The sequence below is a fragment of the Choristoneura fumiferana genome, chromosome 26 (genome assembly GCF_025370935.1).
Source record: "Choristoneura fumiferana chromosome 26, NRCan_CFum_1, whole genome shotgun sequence".
Classification (NCBI taxonomy): Eukaryota; Metazoa; Arthropoda; class Insecta; order Lepidoptera; family Tortricidae; genus Choristoneura; species Choristoneura fumiferana.
Genome location: NC_133497.1, coordinates 3,678,880 through 3,705,076, shown reverse-complemented (window position 1 = coordinate 3,705,076; position 26,197 = coordinate 3,678,880). Strand labels below are relative to the sequence as shown.

Sequence of the window (26,197 nt, the reverse complement as noted above, 5' to 3'; positions counted from 1 at the left end):
TCTGACAAGCGACACACACTCATAATCTATGTATTGCAGGTGATAGACGAGCGCCACTTGCGCGTGGGCAGGCCGATCGTGGTGGAAGTGTCGCTGGAGCGAGAGGACGACGTCGTCGGCCCTGTCATCGCACCCTTCTTCCCGCAGGTAACATATTAAAAAATAAACTAACCTTAAAATTTTCATTTTTAATACAAGCTTTTTTTGCTGACTGTACTTGCATTGTCACCCAAAGTACATTTGCATACCAAATTTAAAGTCGATGCTATTAACCGTTGAAGAGTTCCGTCCTGCGGAGACGATCCTGGCTGGACTACCTTGATGTCACTACTAGATTATTGTATTGTCACGCGATTTACATAAGTATTCCAAATTTCAAGTCAATCTGACTACTGGAAGTTGGTCAAATTTAACTTGCAAGATTTTATTACAGACACCGGTACAGGTAAATAAAAGCTTGTAAAAAAGGTTTTAAATACGAATGTTTGTTCTCGGGTCTTGGGTGTTTAATATGTATTTAAGTATATTTTTAGTTTAATTTCTAGTCACAGGCCCGCGACGTCGAAGCTCCCAAGACGATCCCATAGAGCTTATGGGAACGGAAGCAATACCATGCACTCGGTACCGCTCTGCTTTCAGAGCATGACATGAGTTCGTGTGAGCTAACTTTGGGGGCGGCAGACGTGAGCTTGCCTTCGGAATCCAAAAGTTTAATGGTTACTTGACCTGAAATGTAAATTTCAGAATTAAATTATTATTATTTTTAATTTATGACGGTGGAAGCAGTCTACACTTCCACTGAACGTAGATTATAGTTAGAGTTTAGTTTTGTAACTAAGGGACCCCATACATCCCTGTATTATTATTATTATTATTTTGTTATTTCATTGTATACTGTAGTTTTTAAGTATTTTATTTGTAATTATTTTATGTTGAAAAAATGACTTTCTGCCAAGTTTCTTGCGGCGCATTCTTCTTGGCAATGATGGTCTTTCCGAAAGCGCTGGTAGTTTTAAAAAATGACGTGTAAAAGTGCCCATTGCGGCCTATTTACTGAATAAATGATTTTGATTTTTTTGATTATGTATCTATCTATATAATTATATTTATCCGTTGCTTAGTACCCATAACACAAGCTTTGCTAAGCTTACTTTGGGACTTGGTCAATTGGTGTGAATTGTCCCGTGATATTTATTTATTTAACTTGCAATGTATGTATGTGCGTGTCAAGTCTTGTAACTGAATATTGACCCAGATTTGCTTTCATCAGATTGATTTAAAATTCGGCATACTTTTGTAATTTCAGTGACAATCAATACTTACATTAATCAGGTAGTGAAATTTTGGTGGTTTGCCCATTATTGTCTCCACAGGAGGGAGCTTCTCGCAATGGAGGGAAATGTAGCTTGGATAACAAGTACTTACAGTTAAAATAAACCTGGATAACTCACATCTTAAATCGAGTTTAGCTCGACATGTTTCGGTCTAATTCGTAACCCTTCTAGGCAGCAGCTGCCGAGTTGCGTTGTTCCTAGAGGAAGGGCAACAAATTAGCCCGAAACATGTCAGATTATTTAATTAAATATGAGTGAGTCGCACGGTAGTTTCTTGTTCAAAACGAACAGTTCAGTATTAAAAATTAAAATTTTAACAAAAACTTATGTCTATCTTATATCTTATGAGATCGCTCAGAAGCGATAAAGCCGTCTACTGCTTACCTTAGAAAATCGCTATATACCTATATTTTCTTTACTGCTTACTTTGTGTTGGTGTTAAATAATAGTTATACATAGGTATAGTAATAGGTATTTATTAGATTAACATCTACATGTTAATTATTATAATTGAATATTATGTTTTGTTCTCGTCTTGCTTGCTGCACGTGTGGTTGACCGTGTCAGAGTTGTCAATGTCAATGTCATGCTTGGCTTGTGTTGGTAGCGCTGACCATAGACAGTCGCGTTCACAATTAGGCACGGTCCGGTCGCACGTGCAGCGTGCAATGACGGCCTCACGGTCCCACCGGAAGACCAGCGCCAGCTCTTGAGCCGGCATTATGCTGAGGTGGGTCCGTTTCGTGAACAGTAACACTGTTTTTTTTTTCTCTTTCTTTTATGTAATTATTCTGTCACTGTTCCGAATAAATGTATTTTCTTTCTTTCTTTCTTTCTAGTTATTGTATTTAATTATTTCAGAAACGCGAAGAAGGCTGGTGGGTGGTGATAGGCGCGCCCAAAACCAACAGCCTCCTGTCGATCAAACGCGTCTCGCTCGGGAAGAGCGCGCGGCTGCGGCTCGACTTCGTGTGCGGCGCGCCCGGCCGGCACAACTACACTCTCTACTTCATGTGCGACGCCTATCTCGGCGCTGACCAGGAGTACCGGTTCACTGTGGACGTGCGCGACGAGTAGACACCGACTGACTGCGAGGCTGACCAAGGCATCAGCTGTGGCAGCGCTAGACGTTAAATAAAACGTTGATAAAAATAATTCTAATAAAGTTTAAAGAATACATTTTTTTTTCTTTTACACATACTTTACACTGACCATGGGGTTTTAAGTTCAAGGTTCGATTCTACTCGCGAAACTACGCTACTTTTGTGTTGAAACATTTTCAAAAAACTTAAATTTTGATCATTTGTCAGTCCTCAAAGTTATCAATGAATAAAGTGTATCGGACACGGCAGTTTTATCGCTATATCTTGGTGCGGAGGCCATGAAATAGTTTTTGACATTTATTTGACATCCCTAAGATAAACTTGAATGTGCCGTCAATTTAGTATTGTATCGTTAAAATAGGGGTAAAATAAAAGATGCAATTATGTACAAGAATGATGGCGTTTATTATAAAATTACAAAATGCATGTATTATTTTAAGTCTGCTAAATCACAGATTTCATCATTTTTAAAACTGTAAAACTGCGATGTCGTACCTACTCGTTAAACTGAATATTAGTTCAGCGACTTTTAAAAAGCATGAATGATTTTTATTTTCATTTATTTCTATTACACTTTATAGTTTATTCGAAGAAGCAATGTAAATGTGGTGTTTGTAGCATAACAGAAGACATGAATAATTGATTTCAATTATTGGGCTTAAACTAGGATACTATTAAATTAACTATGAAAAAGAAAAATCTAGACTCCATTATTTTTAATTATTCATTGTGCAATAGTCATCAGAAAAGGTATTTCGTGCCAATGAGAGGATGTAACTGAGACTTACAACCTCCAAAAACTCTTTTGATTCTTCAGATCCAGATTTAGGCACTTGTCCCACCGCCGACGATGAGCGAGAAGCGAGTAGAGCGAGTAACTAGAAACGAGTGGGCGAGCAGCGAGAAGCGAGTGTAGTTTTGTCGCTCGGCTGTAAGCGAGTGTTCGCGTGCGACGGGCGATTACTCGCTCCACTCGACTCGCTCGTGCGGGGCGGCCGCCAAGCTGACATCGCTGAGCGAGTATCTATAGCTCAGCGAGTTTAGTAGCTCTTGAACAGCCAGCGATCAACTATTAATATATGTGTCTCTTTTACTCACACAGGATCTTATATCTTTTGTTCGTTTTTTGAGCGAGAAAATAGTCGATAGCCAATCGTTTCCTCGCTGGCGGTGAGACAAGTGCCTTACCCATCTCTAGAATTGACCCACCGCACGACAATGCGTCAAACAGCTTCCGGATTAAACTAGACAGTATAGGTGTCGCTGCCATAGCCCCATTCTTCCATTTTGTCGTCGACCCACTGCCGGAAGCGTGCGACGGCCGTGTACGCGGCCGGCACGTTGGGCTCGCCGCAGCCGATGCCCCACGCTACCAGGCCGGTGAGCTTGTACCGGTCGCCGCCCACCGGGCACGCGAGGGGGGCGCCGCCGTCGCCCTGTAAGACAAAATAAAACATAAAAAACTTACCCCCTTATTCATAAAACTTAACAAGCCTATGTTAACTAACAAATGCTTTGTCCCTTTCTAACAAATACAAATGTCGAAGTGACAGATAAGGACAAACGAATTTTAGCGGCATTTTAACTAAAATAGGTTTGATTGTCGTTTATGAATAAGGGGGTTATTCTTTAAACTCTTTAAACTCATGGTCAGATTTGATCTCAATATAGTCGTTTTTTTGGTTCATGATACGGGCACATTAACTTATTTGTGTGGTGTGTGTGTCGGATTGTTGTTTGTGTGTCTATTTTCTTGATTGTTGAATATTAAATAATACTAAATTTTAGTAGCTTTTGCCCGCGGCTTCGCTCGCGCAGAATTGGTATTTAGCAACCTTTTTTGCGGACTGGGAACTTCACACACACCATTAAATTGCTTCGCAGGTATGAGCAGGTTTCCTCACGATGTTTTCCTTCACCGCAAAGCTCGTGGTAAATTTCAAATGTAATTCCGCACATGAATTTCGAAACACTCAAGAGGTGCGAGCCGGGGTTTGAACCCACGATCCTCTGCTTGAGAGGCCATAGGTCAAACAACTCGGCCACCACGGCTGGGCCCGCGTGGGAACTACTGCCCAAGCTCTCTCATCTGAGAGGAGGCCTGTGCCCAGCAGTGGGACGTATATAGGCTGCGATGATGATGAACCTTTTGATCCCACAGGAACCATACCTTATTTCGGGATAAAAGTAGCCTATATGTTAATCCAGGGTATATATTACCTATATGCCAAATTTCATGCAAATCCGTTCAGTAGTTTTTGCGTGAAAGAGTAACAAACATGTATCCACACAAACTTTCGCGTTTATAATATTACTAAGTTTCTGTGATACTGGTAGAGAAATTGGGTTTAGAAATCAATCGGCGTAAGTACTAATATCTATCTCCTAGACGGGCCATATTTTCACTGCAATATGTGGCCGGCAACTATTGGTGTCCCTGTCTAACATGTGAGTAAGAGAGGGACACCAATAGTTGCCGGCCACAAATTGCAGTGAAAATATGGCACGTCTAGGAGCCCCTTAAGACTACTGATTTCTAAAAGTTCATTTCACACTTTTGGTACAGTCAAATGCAAAGATATCGACACAGCCAAAGTTACAAAAATATGACTGTATACAGTATACACGAACTTAATGTTAAGTGCATATTAAAGTCGTGTATACACATTTTTACTGTAATTTTGGCCATGTCGTTATCTTTGCACTTGACTGATGGTCTTTCATTATTGAAAGACCAAACAATGTAATAAATTATTACCAATCTTACTAACTAAATGTGAAAGTTTGTATGTGTATGTGTGCGTAAGTGCGTGTCTCTGTGTGTGAGTGTGTGTCTGTGTATGTACCTGGCAGGTATCCTTGCCCGCCTCTCCGCCGGCGCAAACAAAGGAGTCATGCAGCCTGAAGCGGGGGCCCAGCCGCGTCTGCTTCAGCAGCTGGTCGCAGAGCCAGTGCGGCACCATGTTGAGGACGATGCGTTTGAGGATCACGGCGTAGCGGCCTGGTGCACCTGGAGGACGTAAACATTACTTAATGAGGGCTATCGCGTATGAATTCGCCACTAGAGGCGCTAGTGTAGCGTGAGGTCTCCGAAATGTCATATCTCATAGTTTTTGGGTGAGCTCTTTGATGAACCGTGAGCTACGCGGGTTTATTTATAATTAGAATAATTTTGTGAATATTTTGCAATATCTGATATTAATTATGGCAAATATGCGTTCCGGGGCAATGAATGTCTGTGTTTTGAGACAGTTTTGTCTTTCGGAAACCTTTGTCCTCCCAAAACGGGGACTATGCAACACTGTGACATGCTCGATATTTTTATGGTACGGTTTTAAGGTGTATTAAATATCAATGAACTAAAATAATTTCCTTGCTCACCCGCGACCTTACGATAGCTAAGCTTATGCAAAATATGCGTGTTCATGCAGTTCCTCCACCTCCACACTGTAAGAACACACACAAATCACACAAACCCATCTATCACCACACCACACTACACTGACGCGTTTCGAACTCAACCAGAGCTCATCTTCAGAGTGACACAACCGTACACCATGCTACCAGTTGTTAGACCCACAACAACAAAACGAATGGGTCAGTGGTCAGTGGGTTTGTGTGATTTGTGTGTGTTCTTACAGTGTGGAGGTGGAGGAACTGCATGAACACGCATATTTTGCATAAGCTTAGCTATCGTAAGGTCGCGGGTGAGCAAGGAAATTATTTAGTTCATTGATATGGACCTCCGCAAAGTAACGCCTGATTCAATAAAGTATTAAATATGATTTTAATCTAAACTTTGTTTTCACGCCCGTAATAACCTTTGAAAGCCATACTTAAAAACCTCACGCAACAGTGCGCCATCTAGTGAGACAAAAAACGATAGCCCTCATTGAATCAGGCGTTACGACCGGAGAGGAAGCGTTAAAGTACTTACATAAATATAAATAGTTATGTACCTAATGTAAAAACCCACGCAAAATATTCAGAATGAATTACCTAATCATAATAAGATTAATAAGTAGTACTATAATTGCCATGTGTAAATGTAAAAGTATTGTTCTGTCCGTAACATTTTAATGTAAATATTCAATTAAGTACCTAATTCTTGTCCGTTACACAGTGTATTTTTTCTGAATAAATAACTAACTACGTAACGCAATTTGGGGGAAAAGGGGGTCTGTAAAACGTTACGATGCGTTACAGGGGCGGGAGGGAGGTTCTAACGTGTTAGTCACAGTTTTATTTATAAAAAAATCATACTATTATGTCCTCAAAAGTGGGAGATTCGCAACATTAGTTGTTGTTCCTGGCCTATAAATGCACTTATGCTGACATGCCAGCGCAACTGTGGCAAAGAAGTGTCAATTTAATTTGGAAAACGTCTAAAGAAAAGAACAAATAATTAAATAGAAATGGTCATTTGGGTGTTAAGTACGTAACGTTTACGCAGGGGTAGGGTGGAGTGTATTAGAGGTACAGAAAAACGTTACGGTGCGTTACATGGGGGGAAGGAGGTTAAATAAAATTAAAAATTGTGTTACGTGATACTTGAACGCCCCAAAAGTTCGTATATATCTGGTTGTCTCAACTAGCTTATAGTGAAGTTTACCAAAACTTGGGAAAGCAAGATAATATACGAACTTTTCCGACAAAATACGATAGTAAATACATTATCATCAAATCATTAGATATTATCAGAGCCAGGACTTGCCGTGGCATTATGCTGAGTGGGGGCCTATATTTAGCGTCATGTATGTCTTGTATTTGTTCTATGTAAAAAAAAAAATAATAAAATAACTAAGTATTCAATACATCGTATAAGCTTCAATAGATCTGTACCACTTAACGTCAGGTAAACCGTCTGCTCGTTCTTATGCTATTATAAAAAAAAACTTTGAAATTACAATTTCGGGAATTTTAAAACTTTTTTTAGGTTAAGTAATTTTCGTTTTTTTTTTGTTACATGCGTTACTTAGTTACCCAAATGTCAAAAATTATGATTCACTATCGTCATTTTTATTTTTTATTTGCAAACATTACGTACATATATTAAATAATTCTAAATAAGCTTGGATAAATATCTACTTACATTACTACAAAAGTTCCTTACTTTATTAATATTTTTAATTAATTTAATTTAACACGTTTGGCCCCGGCAACGATCCACTAATCTCTTATACTATGACTACGCATATCCCACAGCAGTCAGACACAGGCAGACGTAATACATTCCGGTGCCAGTGACACAACGTCTGTGACTTTAGTTCTTACTCCTATGCCAGTGACACGCATGTCGTGTCAAAATAATTCGTACCTCCTAAAGGCTGGCATAGCGCAAGGGCTTAGCGGAACGTTGCCGGAGCTGAATGCGATCCACTAAGTTCTCACGCTAGGCATAGCCATAGCGCATATCCGGCAACAGTCACAAATACGTGTCTCTGGCATAGGAGTAAGAACTAAAAAGTCACAGACGTGTAACTGGGGCCGAACGTGTTGTTAAGATACAAGATACAAGAACTTGTCCTATTATCTATTCATTCTGTGATACCACATAAGTTCTAAGTTTATGTTATTTCTAGATAAATGTATAAGTAGTTTATTTAGATACCTTAATTATATAAAGTTAATTTATAAGTGTTCCTTAAACCTCTTCCTAAAAATTACATGAGGTTAAAATAGCATAATATGTTATGTATAAGTTAATTAATGTAATTAATTTTAAAATTGCCACGCCCCAACAGGGCATCATTTTTTATAATTTTTTGTAAAAGGTGTTGCAATAAATAAATACTGAATACTAAAGTTAAGTTATTCGTGTTTGATGATAATGATTAATCTCAACTTACCGAACAGGTTTTTCCCCCACCCGTTGGCCACGCACTCCCGGCCAGACTCGAAGTTCTCCCCCTGATCGGGCAGGCACAGGAGCCCTATATGCTCGTCCAGGGTCACTGGCACAGACAGCCGGAGGAGCGCCATATCATTGTGCAGACTGTTGTTTTTAAAGCCTGTGTGAACATAAATAATTTATAATCAGTTTCACAGACCTATTATAACTTTCATGTCGCATATATTGAAGAAATGAGAGATCGTTGACAAGAAATTTTAATGCATTGTAATTATACGTACCCCATGCAAATCGTATCGTTTTACTCATATACCTGACTCATTTCTTCAGTATAAGCGGCAGAAACTGATAGCGGTTGGAACGCTAGTAGAACTACCCGTATCTCACTAGCACTGTAGGTGGTAGCACATCTCCAGCGCACTGGAGGTGTGAGTTCGAATCCTACCAGAGGACTCGAAAATCTTTTTCGTTTTGATGGGCTAACGTACCTACCTTTTGCTAAAAAATAAAACCATATTAAATGGTTATTTGTATTTTATACTGAATTTTTAATGTATAGACAAAATAAAGGTAACTAAAACTACATACAAACTAAAATTATAAATAAAAAAGTTGCCCAAAATCACTGCCAGGTGGTAAGGTGCCCAGAAGGCTGGCAGCATTACCACGCTGTATGGCAATGCTTAATCTTTGTGCTAAGAAAAAGCCAGCACTCTGGTCACCCAAATCCGTAATCAATTTGGACGACAATGATTTATAAATATTAAAAGCACTCAAACCCCAAGGACCCATGGATTCTACCTCAAACGGCTCAAAAATGGCACTACATAACGGCGCAAATATGTAGGCATCAGTAGTGACTAAATTTTTACTTTACTAATCTGTCGAGAAAATTCCCGGCCAGGTTATAGCCTATAAAAATTCAACCCCCAAAGGGGGTAGCCTCCACACTTGATTGAGTTTGGTTTGCACCTGAATCTTATGACACTTCTTAGGAAGGAGGTGTAGACTTTTTTACAACGACTTCAAGTAGGGGAAAGAAGGGCACATTGATGCACAAAAATTCAACCTCTTAATGGGCCAAAAGCATCATGTTTGAATAACTATTTTGACATGTGTATTCGCAAATGTCGGTTTACATTTTTGGTGCGAAATATTCGCTAAAAGTGATCAGATATAAAGATATACTGATTTTAACAAAAAAACGTTTTTGCTACATTCTGCCCCACCCGAGGGGTACTTTGATACATAGGATGGGGCAATTTGATGCTTATTTAGCTTATTTGCCTGCAGAGGTCTCTATTGTAACCTCTCCTCCTTACTAGAGATGACGATGATTGTTTGTCCTCTCACCAGAGTGCAAGTAGTACTCGCTGACACTCCTCTCCTGGTACGGCAGCCGCTCTTTGGTGGTCTGTGTGTCCCACTCTCCTGCATGGATCTTCAAAGAACCTGGGCGGTATCTGCAATAAAATAACAATAATAATAAATAAATATCACGGGACATGTAACACGAATTGACCTAGTCCCAAAGTCAATACCGTCTTACCATAAAGGCACACGGGGCACGTGCCCAGGGCCCCCAGCCCATGGAACCCCCTAAAGGCCGATATCGTAAAGAAAAAATGGGCGAAAATTTAATATTCACTTCTTATTTCCTAAAGGGCCCCAAGTTCTTATGTGCCCCAAAGCAATACATGGTCCGGCCCTGCTCAAAGAAAGCAACGCTTGTGTTATAGGCACTAGGAAACGGATAAACCCGAGACAAACATTCCTATTTTTTTTGCGTGACTGTGCCTCGCCAAAAGGCCAGAAGTTCCACGTCTCAGCGCCAGGTCATCGGTAACCGGTAACACACACTGGTCGACGATAGTCTTCAGGCACGTTTCCCGAACAGAGGTCTTTCCAAACTGGTGGTAGGTTGCTATAACATGCACTTTTGAATGTCGAAAAAATCTACCACTGGTTGGGAAACCCTAAATTGAATAAAGATACTTTTGCTGATGACATCATATGGACCTGAGACGTGGTGCTTCACTAATAAGCCTTATCATACAAGCTCGGAGTTGCTCAGCGAGCTGTGGAGAGAGCTATGCGCGGTGTTTCTCTACGGGGTTCAATCAGCGATGATGATATGAGTACGTAGAGGAACCCTAGTCACCGACATAGCTAAGCGAATGAGCTCGTTGAAGTGCGTGGGCAGGCATGCCATACAGCACGAAGAACCGATGGCCGTTAGGGCCGAAAAGTTCTCGAATGGAGGCCGAGGATTGACATGCGAAGCGTAGATCGTCCACTATATAACGAGATGGACGGATGACTTGGTTTAAGTCGCAGGTTCACGGTGGATGCAGGCAGCTTCCAACCGATGCAACTGGAAGTCAACGAAGTTCTCAAGACGATCCCATAGGGTTTATGGGAACGGAAGCGATACGTGCCTTCGGTACCGCTCTGCTTTCAGAGCATGACATGAGTGCGTGTGAGCTAACTTTGGGGGCGGCAGGCATGAGATTGCCTTCGGAAACCAAAAGCTTAATGGTTACTTGACCTGAAATGTACATTCAGTTTTTATTTTTATTTTATGACGGGGGAAGCATTCTACTCTTCCACTGAACGTAGATATATAGTTAAATACCTTTACATATTATGTTTAGTTTTAGTTTTGTAACTAAGGTACCTCATATATCACTGTATTATATTTTTCTTTTCATGTAATTTTTTCTTTAATTTTATACTATTTTATTTGTAATGATTTTATTATGAAAAAACGACTTTCTGCCAAGTTTCTTGCGGCGCATTCTTCTTGTCAATGATGGTCTTTAAGAAAGCGCTGGTAGTTAAAAATGACGTGTAAAAGTGGCCATTGCGGCCTATTTACTGAATAAATGATTTGAAATTTGATACCCTTTAAGGGATAAGTTCGCCTTTGTACATCTTATTATCCTGTGTTCTGTTATTTTCATGTGTTTTTATGTACAATAAAGAGTTTTACAATACAATACAATACAATACCTATGTCCAACAGTGGACGTCCTACAGCTGTTATGATGACGATTATTTTGACTTACTTGTAAAGGATGTGTGCGGCGGTGATGACAACTTGTGGGTGTATGAGCGAGCCGACGCCCAAATAGCCGTTTGTCTCATTCAAGATGGCGACCACCCAGGGAAACTCGCCGAACTGCGCCTCGGCACCCTGACGACGAATAGGTAAATCTCTATTAAATGGAGTACAGCTTTGACTTTTAGGGTTCCGTAGCTAAAATGGCAAAAACGGAATCCTTATAGTTTCGCCATGTCTGTCTGTCTGTCCGTCCGCGGCTATGCTCTGGGACTATCAATGCTAGAAAGCTGTAATTTTGCAGGAATATATATATGAACTATGCCGACAACATGGTATAATAAAAAATTCAAAAACATTTTTTTAGAGTACCTCCCATAGACGTAAAGTGGGGGTGATTTTTTTTCTCATCCAACCTTGTAGTGTGGGGTATCGTTGGATAGGTCTTTTAAAACCAGTAGGGGGTTGCTGAAACGATTTTTCGATTCAGTGTTTTTTTTTTGCAAAATATTCAACTTTAAAGTGCAAATTTTTATGAAAATCGAGCGTCCCCCCTTCTAAAATCTAAACCGGTGGGTGAAAAAAATTGAAAAAATTCAGGATGGTAGTAGCTCTTGGCCGGTTTTAAACTTTTTATGTGGTAGAGCCTTACTGTAACCACTTGCTGGCTGCAGTACAAATGGGCGGCTCGACCGCGTTAGTAGCACACCCCCGCAGAATACCAGCGTGAAATAATAGCGTAAAAAAACAACGGGCGTTATAACACAATTAAAACACTTACTACAGTCTTAAAATCTATTACCAGGAAAAGAGCGTATCTTCACGGCACTTACGTCCTTTTGTTGAGAAGCGCAGTTTTTCGGTAATAACTCAAAAACGGTATATCCGATCATGTTGAAACCAATTTTCGTTGAAAGTATTTTATTAAGCGTTACCTTTCCATATTTTTTGGACAAACGGTTTACAAGATAGAGGGGGGGGACACAATTTTTGCTACTTTGGGAGCGATTATTTCCGGAAATCTTCACTTAATCAAAAAAGTTTCTGAGAAACCTTACTATCTTTTCAAAAGAGCTGTCGAACTAGGTATTGTGCCACACGTTGATGAGAGTTTAAAAAAAAAAACAATTTCTGTTACGTGTATGGAGTGCCCCCCCTATAAAGTACTACCATTAACGTTTGTAAATTATAAAATGTGAACAAGCCGAATTAAGTAGAAATATTGAGTTATAAAATAAAGACTAGCATATTTTATAAACACAACTTCACATCAACCTTAATTCAACTCCCTAATTTGAAGATAAGAAACACGATAAAAATAATAAATTGAGAATACGAAAATATAGGCTACATGTGTGATAAGTCGAATTTTGCCAAACATTTGTTGGAACTAAATCATTCTTTATCGGACTCCGATTCGTATGAAGTGTTACATTATTGTGGCAAGGGGTTTCGTCTCGATGTTTTAGAATGCATGGAGATAATTAGATACAACAGTATGGGGTCTATTATTAATGAGCAGGTAAATTTAGTTTCATCTCCCTTGCTACGGCTTGGATCTAATTTCAGCAATGGTAGTTAATAAAACATGCCTTGACAGTAAATAAATAAAAAATCAAGGTAGTTTTGAAGGACGGTTTAAAAAAATTATTAATAATTTGTGGGTAGTTTTGTTTTGTTTCATAAAACGTATGTGGGTACTTGGGGAGTTACAGTGACAAGTTAAAACGGTGGTTGTGGTTCGTTAGTCTAACAACTGGTAGCATGGTGTACGGTTGTGTCACTCTGAAGATGAGCTCTGTTTGAGTTCGAAACGCGTCAGTGTAGTGTGGTGGTGGTGATAGATGGGTTTGTGTGATTTGTGTGTGTTCTTACAGTGTGGAGGTGGAGGAACTGCATGAACACGCATATTTTGCATAAGCTTAGCTATCGTAAGGTCGCGGGTGAGCAAGGAAATTATTTTAGTTCATTTACATATGGCTACTTTTCAGCTATGAGATTTTCGTAGTGTTTTGCAATTGTGACGCTAGATGGCGAATAACCGGAATGCGCTTGCTGGGCTAGCCCCGCGCTTGCGCACATTCGTCGAAACTATTTGAGAGAAACTGCCATTCTCGTCTAACGACGTAAATAAGACAGATACATCATGCGTATCTCTACTCGTCTAGGCTCAGTTGGTGAGCTTGTTGGTTGTTGTCAGTGTACCGTATCTTAGTGTCTCACTAGATGGCAATACGTATCGTGTTATTTGTGTTCTCACTGGTGCCATCTATTGGAAAATCGAAGGAAAGAAAAATAGCCAGTTAAATAGCCAGTATTAGGGTGATACCATTTGGTAGGTGGTGTCTCTGTTATATCATCTACTTTGTGTAACAACTTACGCTGCCCCCACAATGTTGAAGTCGACCCCCTGCCTGTTGCGGAACCCGCAGCCGGCGGGGCGCGGCACGTTCGGCCTCAAGGTCTGCGTGGGCTCGGTCTTCGGTGACTTGCAGCAGACCTCAGTGCTCTCCATGCATGAGTCGGCACCGAATCTGGAAGGACCCAAGTTATTGGTCATTATTTACAGCGTTGATTTTATTTGATTTACTTTCGTGGGCATACTTTTGTTGACATGGTAGAAGATTCTGTTACGTTACCAGGTTGTCTGGTAGAAGTACAGGAGTTTTAAAAAACCGGCCAAGAGCGTGTCGGACACGCCCCAAATAGGGTTTCGTAGCCATTACAAAAAAAATAAGTAATATTTTTCTAAGGAATCTTCCAAGTTTAGGTATATTTTATTCCTTAGGCTGCTATTTACTCTTAAACTACTAATAATTTTCAAGAAAATTTACAAACCGTTATAGTTTTCCTTGTAAGTTTGATATACTTACTACCATCCTGAATTTTTTCAAATTTTTCCCACCCAACGGTTTAGATTTTAGAGGGGACGGACGCTCGATTTTAATGAATATTTGCACTTTAAAGTGGAATATTTTGCAAACAGAGCACTGAATCGAAAAATCGTATTAGCAACCCCCTAATGATTTTAAAAGACCTATCCAACTATACCCCACACTACAAGGTTGGATGAGAAAAAACACCCCCACTTTACGTCTATGGGAGGTACTCTAAAAAAAATGTTTTTTTAATTTTAATTTTTGTTTGTGTTTTTTTTTTCATGTAGATGAAAATCTCTTGTTATAATATTTGTACGCCGTGTAAGCGGCAAAAAGTGGTGAACTTTCAAATGTTGGCATAACACCTGTTAACCATGTAACCTGCTTTTTGAACAAATAAATCTTTGACTTTGATTTTGACTCTTTTATTGTACCATTTTGTCGGCATAGTTTACATACATATTCGTGCAAAATTACAGCTTTCTAGCATTGATAGTCCCTGAGCAAAGCCGCGGACGGTCGGACAGACAGACAGACATGGCGAAACTAAAAGGTTTCCGTTTTTGCCATTTTGGCTCCGGAACCCTAAAAACGTTTTTAATAAAATAGTAACTATTACTTATGATAACAAAAGAATATAAATGATCATATGTCCTTGCTAATTGTTACAAATTTGCTGTGACTTATTTTTCAAGTGCTTTTCAAAAACCAAAATCAAAATCATTTATTCAGTAAATAGGCCGCAATGGGCACTTTTACACGTCATTTTTTAAACTATTTTCGGAAAGACCATCAGTGCCAAGAAGAATGCGCCGCAAGAAACTTGGCAGAAAGTCATTTTTTCAACATAAAATAAAATAAAAAGACACGTCAAGATTGTTTACCTTCTTTCTAATAATGCTAAAATTAACGAAGTATACAGGATTGTCAAATTCTATTGAAATAGAGTTTTATTACTTTCCTTTCAAGTGAATAAATAAATTATGCCACTTCTCACCTAACATCAATAATGCCCCACCCAGTGACAGACACGTTGTTGGCATTCACTCCGTCAGGCACTCCGTCACTGGCATCGCACAGGTAGTACGGCACACACTTGCAGGTGGCGCCACTGTCGTCCGTGATGATGAGGGAAGAATCGGTAGATCGGACCGTGTACTGTAAAGCAACAAACATGCATGAAGTGAGAGGTGAAAAACTTAAGCTCTATAGTAGGGGGCTTTCAAGTATTACATAATGCAATTCTTAAAGATTTTTGAAATGTAACGCGGTGTAAAGTTTTTCTGTACCCCTGGTGTAAGTTTTCGGTTACAAAATAAGTCTCGATCGCGTTCGCGTAAAAGCTCAATGAGGGCTATCGTTTTTTGTCTCACTAGATGGCGCACTGTTGCGTGAGGTTTGTAAGTATGGCTTTCAAAGTCTGGTATTACGGGCGCGAAAACAAAGTTTTAATAAAATCATATTTAATACACTTTAAAACCGTACCATAAAATTATCGAGCATGCCACAGTGTTGCATAGTCCCCGTTTTGTTCGGAAAAAAGGGAGGACAAAGGTTTCCAAAAGACAAAACTGTCTCAAAACACAGACAATCATTGCCCCGGAACGCATATTTGGCATAATTAATTTAAGATATTGCAAAATATTCACAAAATTATTCTAATTATGAATAAACCCGCGTAGCTCACCCAAAAACTATGAGATTTGACATTTCGGAGACCTCACGCTACACTAGCGCCTCTAGTGGCGAATTCATACGCGATAGCCCTCATTTGTATGGAAACACGAACATCGCAAACGTTCCGCTAGAGGCGCTGTTCGTGTTTCCATACAAATTGAGAACGCGATCGAGACGTATTTTGTAACCGAAAACTTACACTAAGGGCACTGTACGCCCTTACCCCTCCCTAAACGATACTTAACAATATATTGAATGAGGCGTTACTTTACGGAGGTCCATATCAATACACTGAAATTACTTTGCTCACTCGCGACCTTATGTTATGTTACACAATATTGCGTGTTCATGCAGTTCCTCCACCTCCACACTGTACACACACAAATCACACAAACCCATCTACCACCACACTACAATGACGCGTCTATCATCCGGTAGTATGGTGAACGGTTGTGTTGTTCTGAAGATGAGCTCAGCTGGGGTTCGAAACGTGTCATGTCAGTAGGCTGTTTGAAAATCACCGCGTTTTTAATTGACTACATTGAGCATTGACGTTCGGGATCATAACCCTGCTTGCTCGCTGCTTAATGATCTATTTCGTTCTAATATATGCGTTATTTTTTTTTAAAGATCGATACTAAGTTACTATATGAATGGGGGGGGGCACAGGCGTGGATTGTTTAGGCTCTAAACTTTCTAAACTTTAGGGTATCAAATAGTCTTAATCCGGAACTGGCCAGGTGCTTACGTCTTCAAGTCCTTGTGTGGTGGGCACCGGGAAGGGGGGCGGCGTCCCGAAGATCTGTACCAGAAGCTCTTTCTCGCTGAGCTGAGGCAGGGCGGCGGCAGACGCCGCCAGGAGGACCAGGAGGAGCATTGCTGGAATGACGAAATCCTACATAAATGTGAAACAGTGATGAGTGAGTAGTTACTCCTTCACGCTGAAAGGGCTAAACGGATTTGGATGAAATTTGGCAAAAAGTTATAATATAGTTAAAAAGTTATAATATAGATATAGTGCATAGGATACTTTTATCAATACGGATAGGGATACAATATCGAAATAACAACGTTTGGTATTGAGTCATGAAATTGGCATGGGTGTTTAATTTAACGTCAATCGATGTTATTTTAGGGGACGCGAATTTAATTCTGGAATTTCAGTTCAACTGCTGTATTATAATGATTTACGCGTTCTATGACAGTATACACGTTTTCACGAAGGCGAAATATCACTAGATGGCGTTAGAATCGTGAGGGCCATTTGACGTTTGCTTGCAATTGGCTCATACAATACAAACTCTTTTCTCAATCATGCCATGTAATGTTTATGTTGTGTTCCTTAAAACAGGCTTCAAAATATACTGTTGCAGGCCTAGGCCTGCAAGACAACAGTCTTTTGTTTCAATGCAAAACGTCAAATATCCACGATAAAGGACACGACTTGAAATTAATAATCTGAATTTCTATGGTTCAGTTATTAGTTTATGAATAAATTCATAGGACTATGAATATTCTATATGTAAATATATCAATATTACCGACGCGTTTTACGTCAAATTAACATTTTATTTATATAATAAAGTATTAATGTACTCGTAGCTGATCATAGCAACCAGCTGCCGGAACACGCAACCGAGCCGCCGAGTCGCGTGCTCCTGAGAAGGGCTACGAAACAGCCCGAAACATGTCGAGCTAAACTCGGTTTAAGACGTGAGTTATCAGTTACAATATCATTTATAATGAGTGTCTCACGGTAGTTTCATGTTCAAAATGGTAGACCACATATTTGGCTTATGGTACTAACGCCATCTCCATAGCGATATGTCGCTTGTCGAAAGACTTATTCTCCTCCCACATCTGCCGTCAAGGTCTCGAGTTTCTCATCTCAGTTTGACCTTTCGATACATTTATCTTAAGTATTATTGTTATCGTGGTGCTTTTAAAGATAAAGTAAATGTTTACAGAGACTGGGTAATTCCAAATTCAAAATAAGAGTTGGGAAAATAGGGGTTGGGTTTTTATAAGGATGAAAACCGGCCAAGAGCGTGTCAGACACGCCTAAGATAGGGTTCCGTAGCCATTAGGAAAAAATCAAGTACATAATATTTTTCTAAGGATTTCGTATTGTGTACGGAATCTTCTAAGTTTAGGTGTATTTTAAACATTAGGCTGCTATTTACACTTAAACTATACTTGGTTTGGATAGGTATTTAACTTTAACGTCAAATGGTGTCTTAAATATTGAAATTCCTCCATAAACTAATTAAAAATTGACATTTCTGTATTGAATACACTAGTCTAGTTTGTATTACAATGATTATATAAGTAAAATGTTTAAAACCGTTGAATGTACCAAATCCGGCAGCTGAAGTTTGTTTATATATTTTGATGATGACTGTATAGATATTTATGCTCTTGACTGTACAATAATTCTACTAATATTATGCTTAAATGTGCAAGTTTGTGAAGATGTTTGGAGGTTTCGATGTTTGTTACTCAATCACGTCTAAACCGCTGAACCAATTTAGATGAAATTCAGTATACAGATAGTTTGAGTCCCGGGGTAGACATAGGATAGTTTATATCCCGGAAAAATCATAGTTCCCGCGGGATAGCGAACGACGGACGGAGCCGCGGGAAACAGCTAGTATTGAATTACAATACAAACTCGAAATAGGTATAATTAATTGGTTGAAAAAGAACAACAAGTTTAATTGTAAGCTAAAAATTACTGAATCGGAACGCGCATAAAATTGTAATAATGCTCACTGACGAGCACAACAAACAAGTCACAATAATCATATGTGCTTTATTTTTACTGTGATTTTTATAATAATATGGTCAATGCTATCCAAGTGCCGGCTTAAGGAAAACGAGCCAAGGAAACTGTTGTGTACATGATGATTACAGACGAAACGCGGCTATGACCAAGTCTCACATTATTTATGACTTATAGTTTCGCCATGTCTGTCCGTCCGTCCGCGGCTTTGCTCAGGGACTATCAATGCTAGAAAGCTGTAATTTTGCACGGATATATGTGTAAACTAAGCCGACAAAATAATACAATTAAAATTTAAAAAAATTTTTTTAGGTTACCTCCCATATACGTAAAGTGGGGGTGATTTTTTTTTCTCATCCAACCCTATAGTGTGGGGTATCGTTGGATAGGTCTTTTAAAACCAGAGGTATTTGTTTGCGAAATATTCAACTTTAAAGTGCTAATTTTCATTAAAATCGATCGCCCCCCCCCCCAAACCAGTAAGTGGAAAAATTTGAATAAATTCAGGATGGTAGTAAGTATATCAAACTTTGAAGGAAAACTAAAACGGCTAAGTTTGCTTGAGAATTATTAGAGTAAATAGCAGCCTAAGGTATAAAATATACCTAAACTTGGAAGATTCCGTATAAAATACGAAATCCTTAGAAAAATATTACTTAATTTTTTCGTAATGTCTACGGCACCCTATTTCGGGCGTGTCCGACACGCTCTTGGCCGATTTTTATGTAATCAAAAGGTCATTAAAATTAGTAACGAGGCAGCAGAGACAGCTTAGTAACCGAACCAATAATGTTTTTTTTCCGTTGACCCAAATTTTAAGGAACGGTCGCTACTTTTTTTATCTAATAACACATTAAGGGGCTGTTTCACCATCCATTGATTAGTGTTAACTGCCGGTTAGGCGTGATGCCGTCTCTATTTGTTTTGTTCGAATAGACGGAGACGGCATCACATTTAACCATCGGTTAACGCTAATCAATGGATGGTGAAACAGCTCCTTAGTATCGTAAGAACAGTGGCGTAGCTACCAAGGGGCTAGGCGGGGCAGTGCCCCGGGGCCCTCAAGCTCAGGGGGCCCTCAAATTCTGCTTTATAGCTGATGATAAAGTTGCTTAGCATTTTTAAAGTATTTGTTCTGAGAGGAGGCCTGTGCCCAGCAGTGGGACGTATATAGGCTGGAATTATTATTATTATTATTATTGTATATATAATGATTTTACTTCAAAAAACCTTACCAGTTTTGATAGCAGTGGGCCCCATTTTTTTATTTGCCCCAGGGCCCTAGGTTACCTAGCTACGCCACTGCGTAAGAATAACACGAACGTTCAGCAGATAACTGACTATCGTAACTAGTAAATTTCATGAATGGTGTAACAAGGCGTTGAACCATTACGTTGTTGTCCATTACGGTTCTGGGTACTAGAGCTTAACATGTCCATGATTGGTGCCGTTTTATTTTTACTATCTCGTACACATACCTTTCGTAAGTGGAAAGGAAAAACCGGTCAACAGCGTGTCGGACACGCCCAGGATGGGGTTCCGTAGCCGATACGAAAAAATAATACTGTCCATATTAAGTAAAAGTACTTACAAGTACTTAATTTCTCGGATTTTGTATTTTTTGCGGAATTTCCCAAGTACCTACATAGGTAAACTTTATAATTTAGGTTGCTTAATTAAACTACTAATTATTCTCAAGCAAACTTAGCCGTAATACTTAGTTTTTCTTGATAATTTGATATATTTTCACTTAACATTTTCAAACCATTAATTTGCTAAAAGCTAAAACTTTGAGATGGGCTCGACTATATTTCACAAACTAATTACTATCAATAATTAGTGTTCGCAACGCCTTAATGATTTTCAGATCTTCATAACATAACGAATAAAAATATTTCTTTCTACGTTTTAAAAAGTTTAACATTTTGTCGGCATAATTGCTACATATCCGTGCAAAATTACAGCTTTCTAGCGCTTGATAATCTCTAAAAAGGTAAGCCGCGGACCGACGGGCAGACATGGCGAAACTACATAGGGTTCCGTTTTTGCCACTTTGGCTACGGAAGTCTAAAAACGAAAAAAAACTTCTTTTCTCAAACATGCTCGGAAATGTATGCGTTAATGTCACGAAATGGAGACATGAAGTTTCTCATCATGCGATGCGAAGCGAAGCGATGCGATGCGATGCGATGCGATGCGATGCGATGCGATGCGATGGATGGATGGATGGATGGATGGATGGATGGATGAAATATTTCCTCACATTGTTTGAGAAAAGCACTTTACAAACCTCGGCCAGAACAGGGATTGCTGGACTCGTTTTATCCGATCTACCTTGAACTCGTGCATCAATCCCTTACTTCACGGCCTCTGCAGTAATGTACTATTTTGTCTTTTTTTATGTATGTAAACTCTTTATACTTTACTCTTTTACTTTACTTTATTCTTTTTTGACGACCAGATGGCCTAATGGCCTAGTGGTTAGAGAACCTGACTACGAAGCTTGACGTCCCGGGTTCGATTCCCGTGTCGAGGCAGATATTTGTATGAAAAATACGAATGTTTGTTCTCGGGTCTTGGGTGTTTAATATGTATTTAAGTATGTATCTATCTATATAATTATATTTATCCGTTGCTTAGTACCCATAACACAAGCTTTGCTAAGCTTACTTTGGGACTAGATCAATTGGTGTGAATTGTCCCGTGATATTTATTTATATTTATTTATTTTTTATAGTACTTTCTTACGACTAGTTTTTTAAAGCAAAAAAAAAACTAAACTACACTGAGTCGTTCGCCGCATGCTGCATGCGGCGACCACAAAAGGGTAGAACACGGTAGTCGGCCGCATTCGGCGAGCGACAGCTTTGCCCTTAGTTTAATTTTTTGGTTACAAAATACGTCTCGATCGCGTTCGCGTTAAAATCTCACTTTGTATGCAATACGAACATCGCAAACGTTCCGCTAGAGGCGCTGTGCGTGTTTCCATACAAATTGAGATTTTAACGTGACGCGATCGAGACGTATTTTGTAACCGAAAACTTACACTAAGGGTACAGCCATCGCCTTAATATGGCCGCCGCAGTATATAGACAGACAGTAAAGACGACGTTCGTTCGCCGAAGTAGTTTGAAACAAATTCGGCGACCGCATTAGGTAAACGACTCAGTGTAATTGCCGCTTTAACTAGGCTTATAATAGGTGTCTAATTATAACGATTCATGATTCGCATTTTCATTTAAAATTGTACCGAATTTGCACAAAATATACTCAGTGGCACAAAATTTGGCCCACCCTTCATACAAAATTACCGATTTGAGGGCCAAATTTTTTGCTGCTCAGTGTATACCTAAAGGTACAAAGACTTTAATTACTTCATCATCCCAGCCTATATACGTCCCACTGCTGGGCACAGGCCTCCTCTCAGAACAAGAGGGCTTGGGCCATAGTTCCCACGCGGGCCCAGTGCGGATTGGGAACTTCACACACACCATTGAATTGCTTCGCAGGTTTGTGCAGGTTTCCTCACGATGTTTTGCTTCACCGCAAAGCTCGTGGTAAATTTCAAATGTAATTCCGCACATGAATTTCGAAAAACTCAGAGGTGCGAGCCGGGGTTTGAACCCACGACCCTCAGCTTGAGAGGCGATAGGTCAAACCACTATGCCACCACGGCTACCTTACCGCCGTTACGGCCGTTACCTTACTTAAGTATTTTGATAACCTCGTCTTTTGGCAGCTGATGTTTTCGGTCGCAGCCTAATCAAGTTTTGCAATCGTTGGGGTCAAGATCAAGCAACGTTGGCTCCGCAAGTAAGTATCTCCAGCGTTGCAACGTTGCCTTATCAAAATTATAGAACTCTGGACAAAAAACCTTTCGAATATGTTGGTATCTACACTGATAAAAACCGGCCAAGAGCGTGTCGGACACGCCCAAAATATGGGGTAATATGTATTGCAGTAAAACTACCGCTCCAATATTTTTTTGACAATTTATTAATAAGAACTAGGTCAGTGATTCTCTCTCAGCACGAGTTTACATAATTTTTAAACGGCGATTTGTTGTTATTTTAAAGTTCGATTGACAAAAAAAATACGTTTTCAATATTTTCTGATAATTTAACACACGGGCTTAAAATAATACCTATTTATTTTTTTACCCCGTTTGGTGTCGGGTTAGAATTACACCTCTCCATTTCTTCCGTGGATGTCGTAAGAGGCGACAAAGGATATAGGTTAAGGTATACCGTAGGCGACAGGCTAGCAAACTGTCACTATTGTACCGTTTTTGTCAAACTCTAAACCTAAAATTGCTAAAAGTGGCTCCGAAGCGGTAACGTTTCGTGTGCTCTGCCTACCCCATTTGGGAACACAGGCGTGATGTGTGTGTGTGTGTGTGTGTGTGTGTGTGTGTGTGTGTGTGTGTGTGTGTGTGTGTGTGTGTGTGTGTGTATTTTTTTTACCAAGGAAACTAAGGGTCTCCCCAAACCTATCGACACGTAGAATCATCTTTAGCCGGTCAAAAACTCTTTATGCATATAGCGAATCAAACTTATAACACCCCTCTTTTTGCGTCGGGGGTTAAAAAGGCGTCGATCGGCTGGGCCGACGCGAAACGACGTTTACAGACGGAGAGACGTCTTTTTCGCTCTTACTGCGTGGACATAAAGCATTTTTGATCCACGATCCTCTACTTAAAAGGCCACTAGTCAAACCACTTGGCACCACAGCTAACGCTCTTTTGAAGGTCGTTGCGGAAAGGATGGACAGTCCTCTTCTTAACCTCTCATATGTACAGACTAGACACAGATATAGTCGTGTGTCTATAGTTTTCTCATTTTTAGGGTTCCGGAGCCAAAATGGCAAAAACGGAACCCTTATAGTTTCGCCATGTCTGTCTGTCTGTATGTCCGTCCGCGGCTTTGCTAAAAAGCTGTAATTTTGCACGGATATATAGGTAAACTATGCCGACAAAATGGTAACATTAAAACATAGGGGTTTGCTAAGACGACTTTTCGATTCAGTGATGTGTTTGCGAAATATTCAACTTTAAAGTGCAAATTTTCATTAAAATCGAGCGTCCCCCCCCTCTAAAATCTAAACCGGTGGGTGGAAAAATTTGAAAAAATTCAGGATGGTAGTAAGTAAGTATATCAAAGTTTCAAGGAAAACTATAGCGGCCAAGTTTGCTTGAGAATTATTAGTAGTGTATGAGTAAAAAGCAGCCTAAGGTATAAAATATACCTAAACTTGGAAGATTCCGTATAAAATACGAAATCCTTAGAAAAATATTACTTAATTTTTTTCGTAATGGCTACGGAACCCTATTTTGGGCGTGTCCGACACGCTCTTGGCCGGTTTTTATTGGTTCATGAAAAACTCATTCCTCGTAACACGTCCTCACACACTGCAGAAACGAAGCCCTAATGCCCGGAATAAATGATCATATCGAAAATACAAACTGAAATATAGATGCATAGAAAAACCAGAAAAATAAGATCAGCGCTGGGAATCGAACCCAGGTCCTCGGCATTCCGTGCCACGTGCACCACTACACCACCACTGGAGAGTGATACAGACACGAACTTCCCCTATGCACCACATATCTCAGCTTGTTTGTTTTCTTATTTAGTCACTTAAGAAGCGACACTAGCGACATCTATGCTGTAGCCCTCATCGAGAAACTTTTAGCACCCCATTGGAACTAACCGCTCACCCGGACAAGAGATGTCGTTATTAAGCAATCAATTTTTTTTATGTAGCCTGTAATATGTCCCACTGCTGGGCAAAGGCCTCCCCTTTCTTTCACCACTCTTCCCTATCGTATTAAGCAAATTAAGATTGTTTTTTTGGAATATTTTTGTATTTTAAAAATACAATTCCAAATTTTTTTGTTTCTTTTACAGTCATCCCGTAAAACCCATATCAAAAATACAAACAAATACAAATAAAAAACAAATTAAAATACAATTTAGTTTTTGTATTTTCGATGTGGGTTTTACGGGATGACTGTAAAAGTAACATAAAAATTTGGAATTGAAATAAAAATACAAAAAGATTCCAAAAACCAATCTTAATTTAATTTCATCTCATTTAAAGTTGAAAGTCTCTGAAATCTTAAATTATTGTTATAGGTGTACTGTACTGTCTAAAAATTTAATTAATTTAGTCGGAATTCTCTTCTCTTCTCTTCTTCAAGTTCGGGATTTGTTAAGTAAAAATTTACAATCTCGTAGGAATATCGGGACGAAAAGTGCCTAGCCTGTGTTATTCCAAATGGTCGAATTATCATCGTAAAAAATGTCATCACAGTCCATCCAACTGTTCTAGCTTGAAAACGTAATAAACAACACTATTATCGCATTTGTTTATTAGGTAGGTACCATCAGCTAAATATGTGGTCTACCACCCTAAAGTTGATAATCGTTTGCATGTCATAAAACAATAATGCCAATAGACGTGTCTGTCAACTTGAAAGTTCGACTTTAGCGACATATTCATTTGATAGGAAATTGTTTAAAAATTGATAGACCACTTATTTGGCTGATGGTACCTAGTAGAACTATGATAAAAATCTCATAGCACAGCAATTAGAAAAAACCCTCATTGTATCAAACTACAAAACAAACTATTATTTAAGTAAATACCCTCAACATTACAACATGACTCACCGAATAAAATTGATCACAGAAAAAACTGATCAAAGAAACATCACTGGCCACAGAATTACTCAAAGTTCAACCTGATGAATTGATAATACAGAATTTAAAACACTTGTTTGTAAAATTCTCGTAAAAATGTATTCAAAAGTAGGTATTTAATGTCTTATTAAAATTTATCCTATTTTTTTAATTTTGTGAGCGTGCGGACGTACACGCTACAGAAGATGGACTGACGCGAGATGACTTTGAGTGGCATATTAAAGTTAATTATACCACGTATGAAGCGGTCTCACAGCATTTGGGTGTTTACAATTTGACGACCTGACTACGAAGCTTGAGGTCCCGGATTCGATTCCCGGTCGGGGCAGATATTTTTATGAAAAATAGCAATGTTTGTTCTAGAGTCTTGAGTGTTTAATACGTATTTAAGTATGCAAGTTTTTTTTAAGTAAAGTGTGTTTATCCGTTGCCTAGTATCCAGTACCTGGGCGACTGAGCTTTGCTCGGACTAAAACTCGATAGTAAGCGTTTTCCCAGAGATAAGACCTAGCTAGGTCGATTTGTCGCACAAAGAGCGGTAGGGTTATTTATTATTCATGTCATGAGTTTATTTGTCAGTGTCGACGTTTAGTTTTTAAAATGAATAAAAATTAAAGCTTTCTTAATTTAATTTTGCATATACCTAGTACCTAGTTTAAGCTTATCCCACCGCTAAACCGATAATCTTGGACGATGCGGTCTCGATAATGTTGACAATACGGTCTCTGTGGGGCTACTCCGAAATTCGAAGTTCGTGTCGTTCGGTCCCTCTGACACTTATACTATTTAATACGAGAGCGAGAGGGACG

General features: G+C 39.3%; 1 protein-coding gene and 1 pseudogene across 1 annotated transcript in view; one reads left to right on the top strand and one right to left on the bottom strand.

Moving 5' to 3' along the window:
- Brr2 (U5 small nuclear ribonucleoprotein l(3)72Ab) overlaps positions 1–2,511 on the top strand; it is a 71,361-nt gene extending 68,850 nt beyond the window's left edge. Inside the window, 2 exon segments of the mRNA XM_074108312.1 lie at positions 40–147; positions 2,196–2,511. Coding sequence (XP_073964413.1) covers positions 40–147; positions 2,196–2,468 — 381 coding nt within the window. The 3' untranslated portion in view covers positions 2,469–2,511.
- A 307-nt stretch (positions 2,512–2,818) lies between these two features.
- Positions 2,819–25,587, bottom strand: LOC141442626 (phenoloxidase-activating factor 2-like; annotated as a pseudogene).
- Positions 25,588–26,197: the final 610 nt, after the last annotated feature.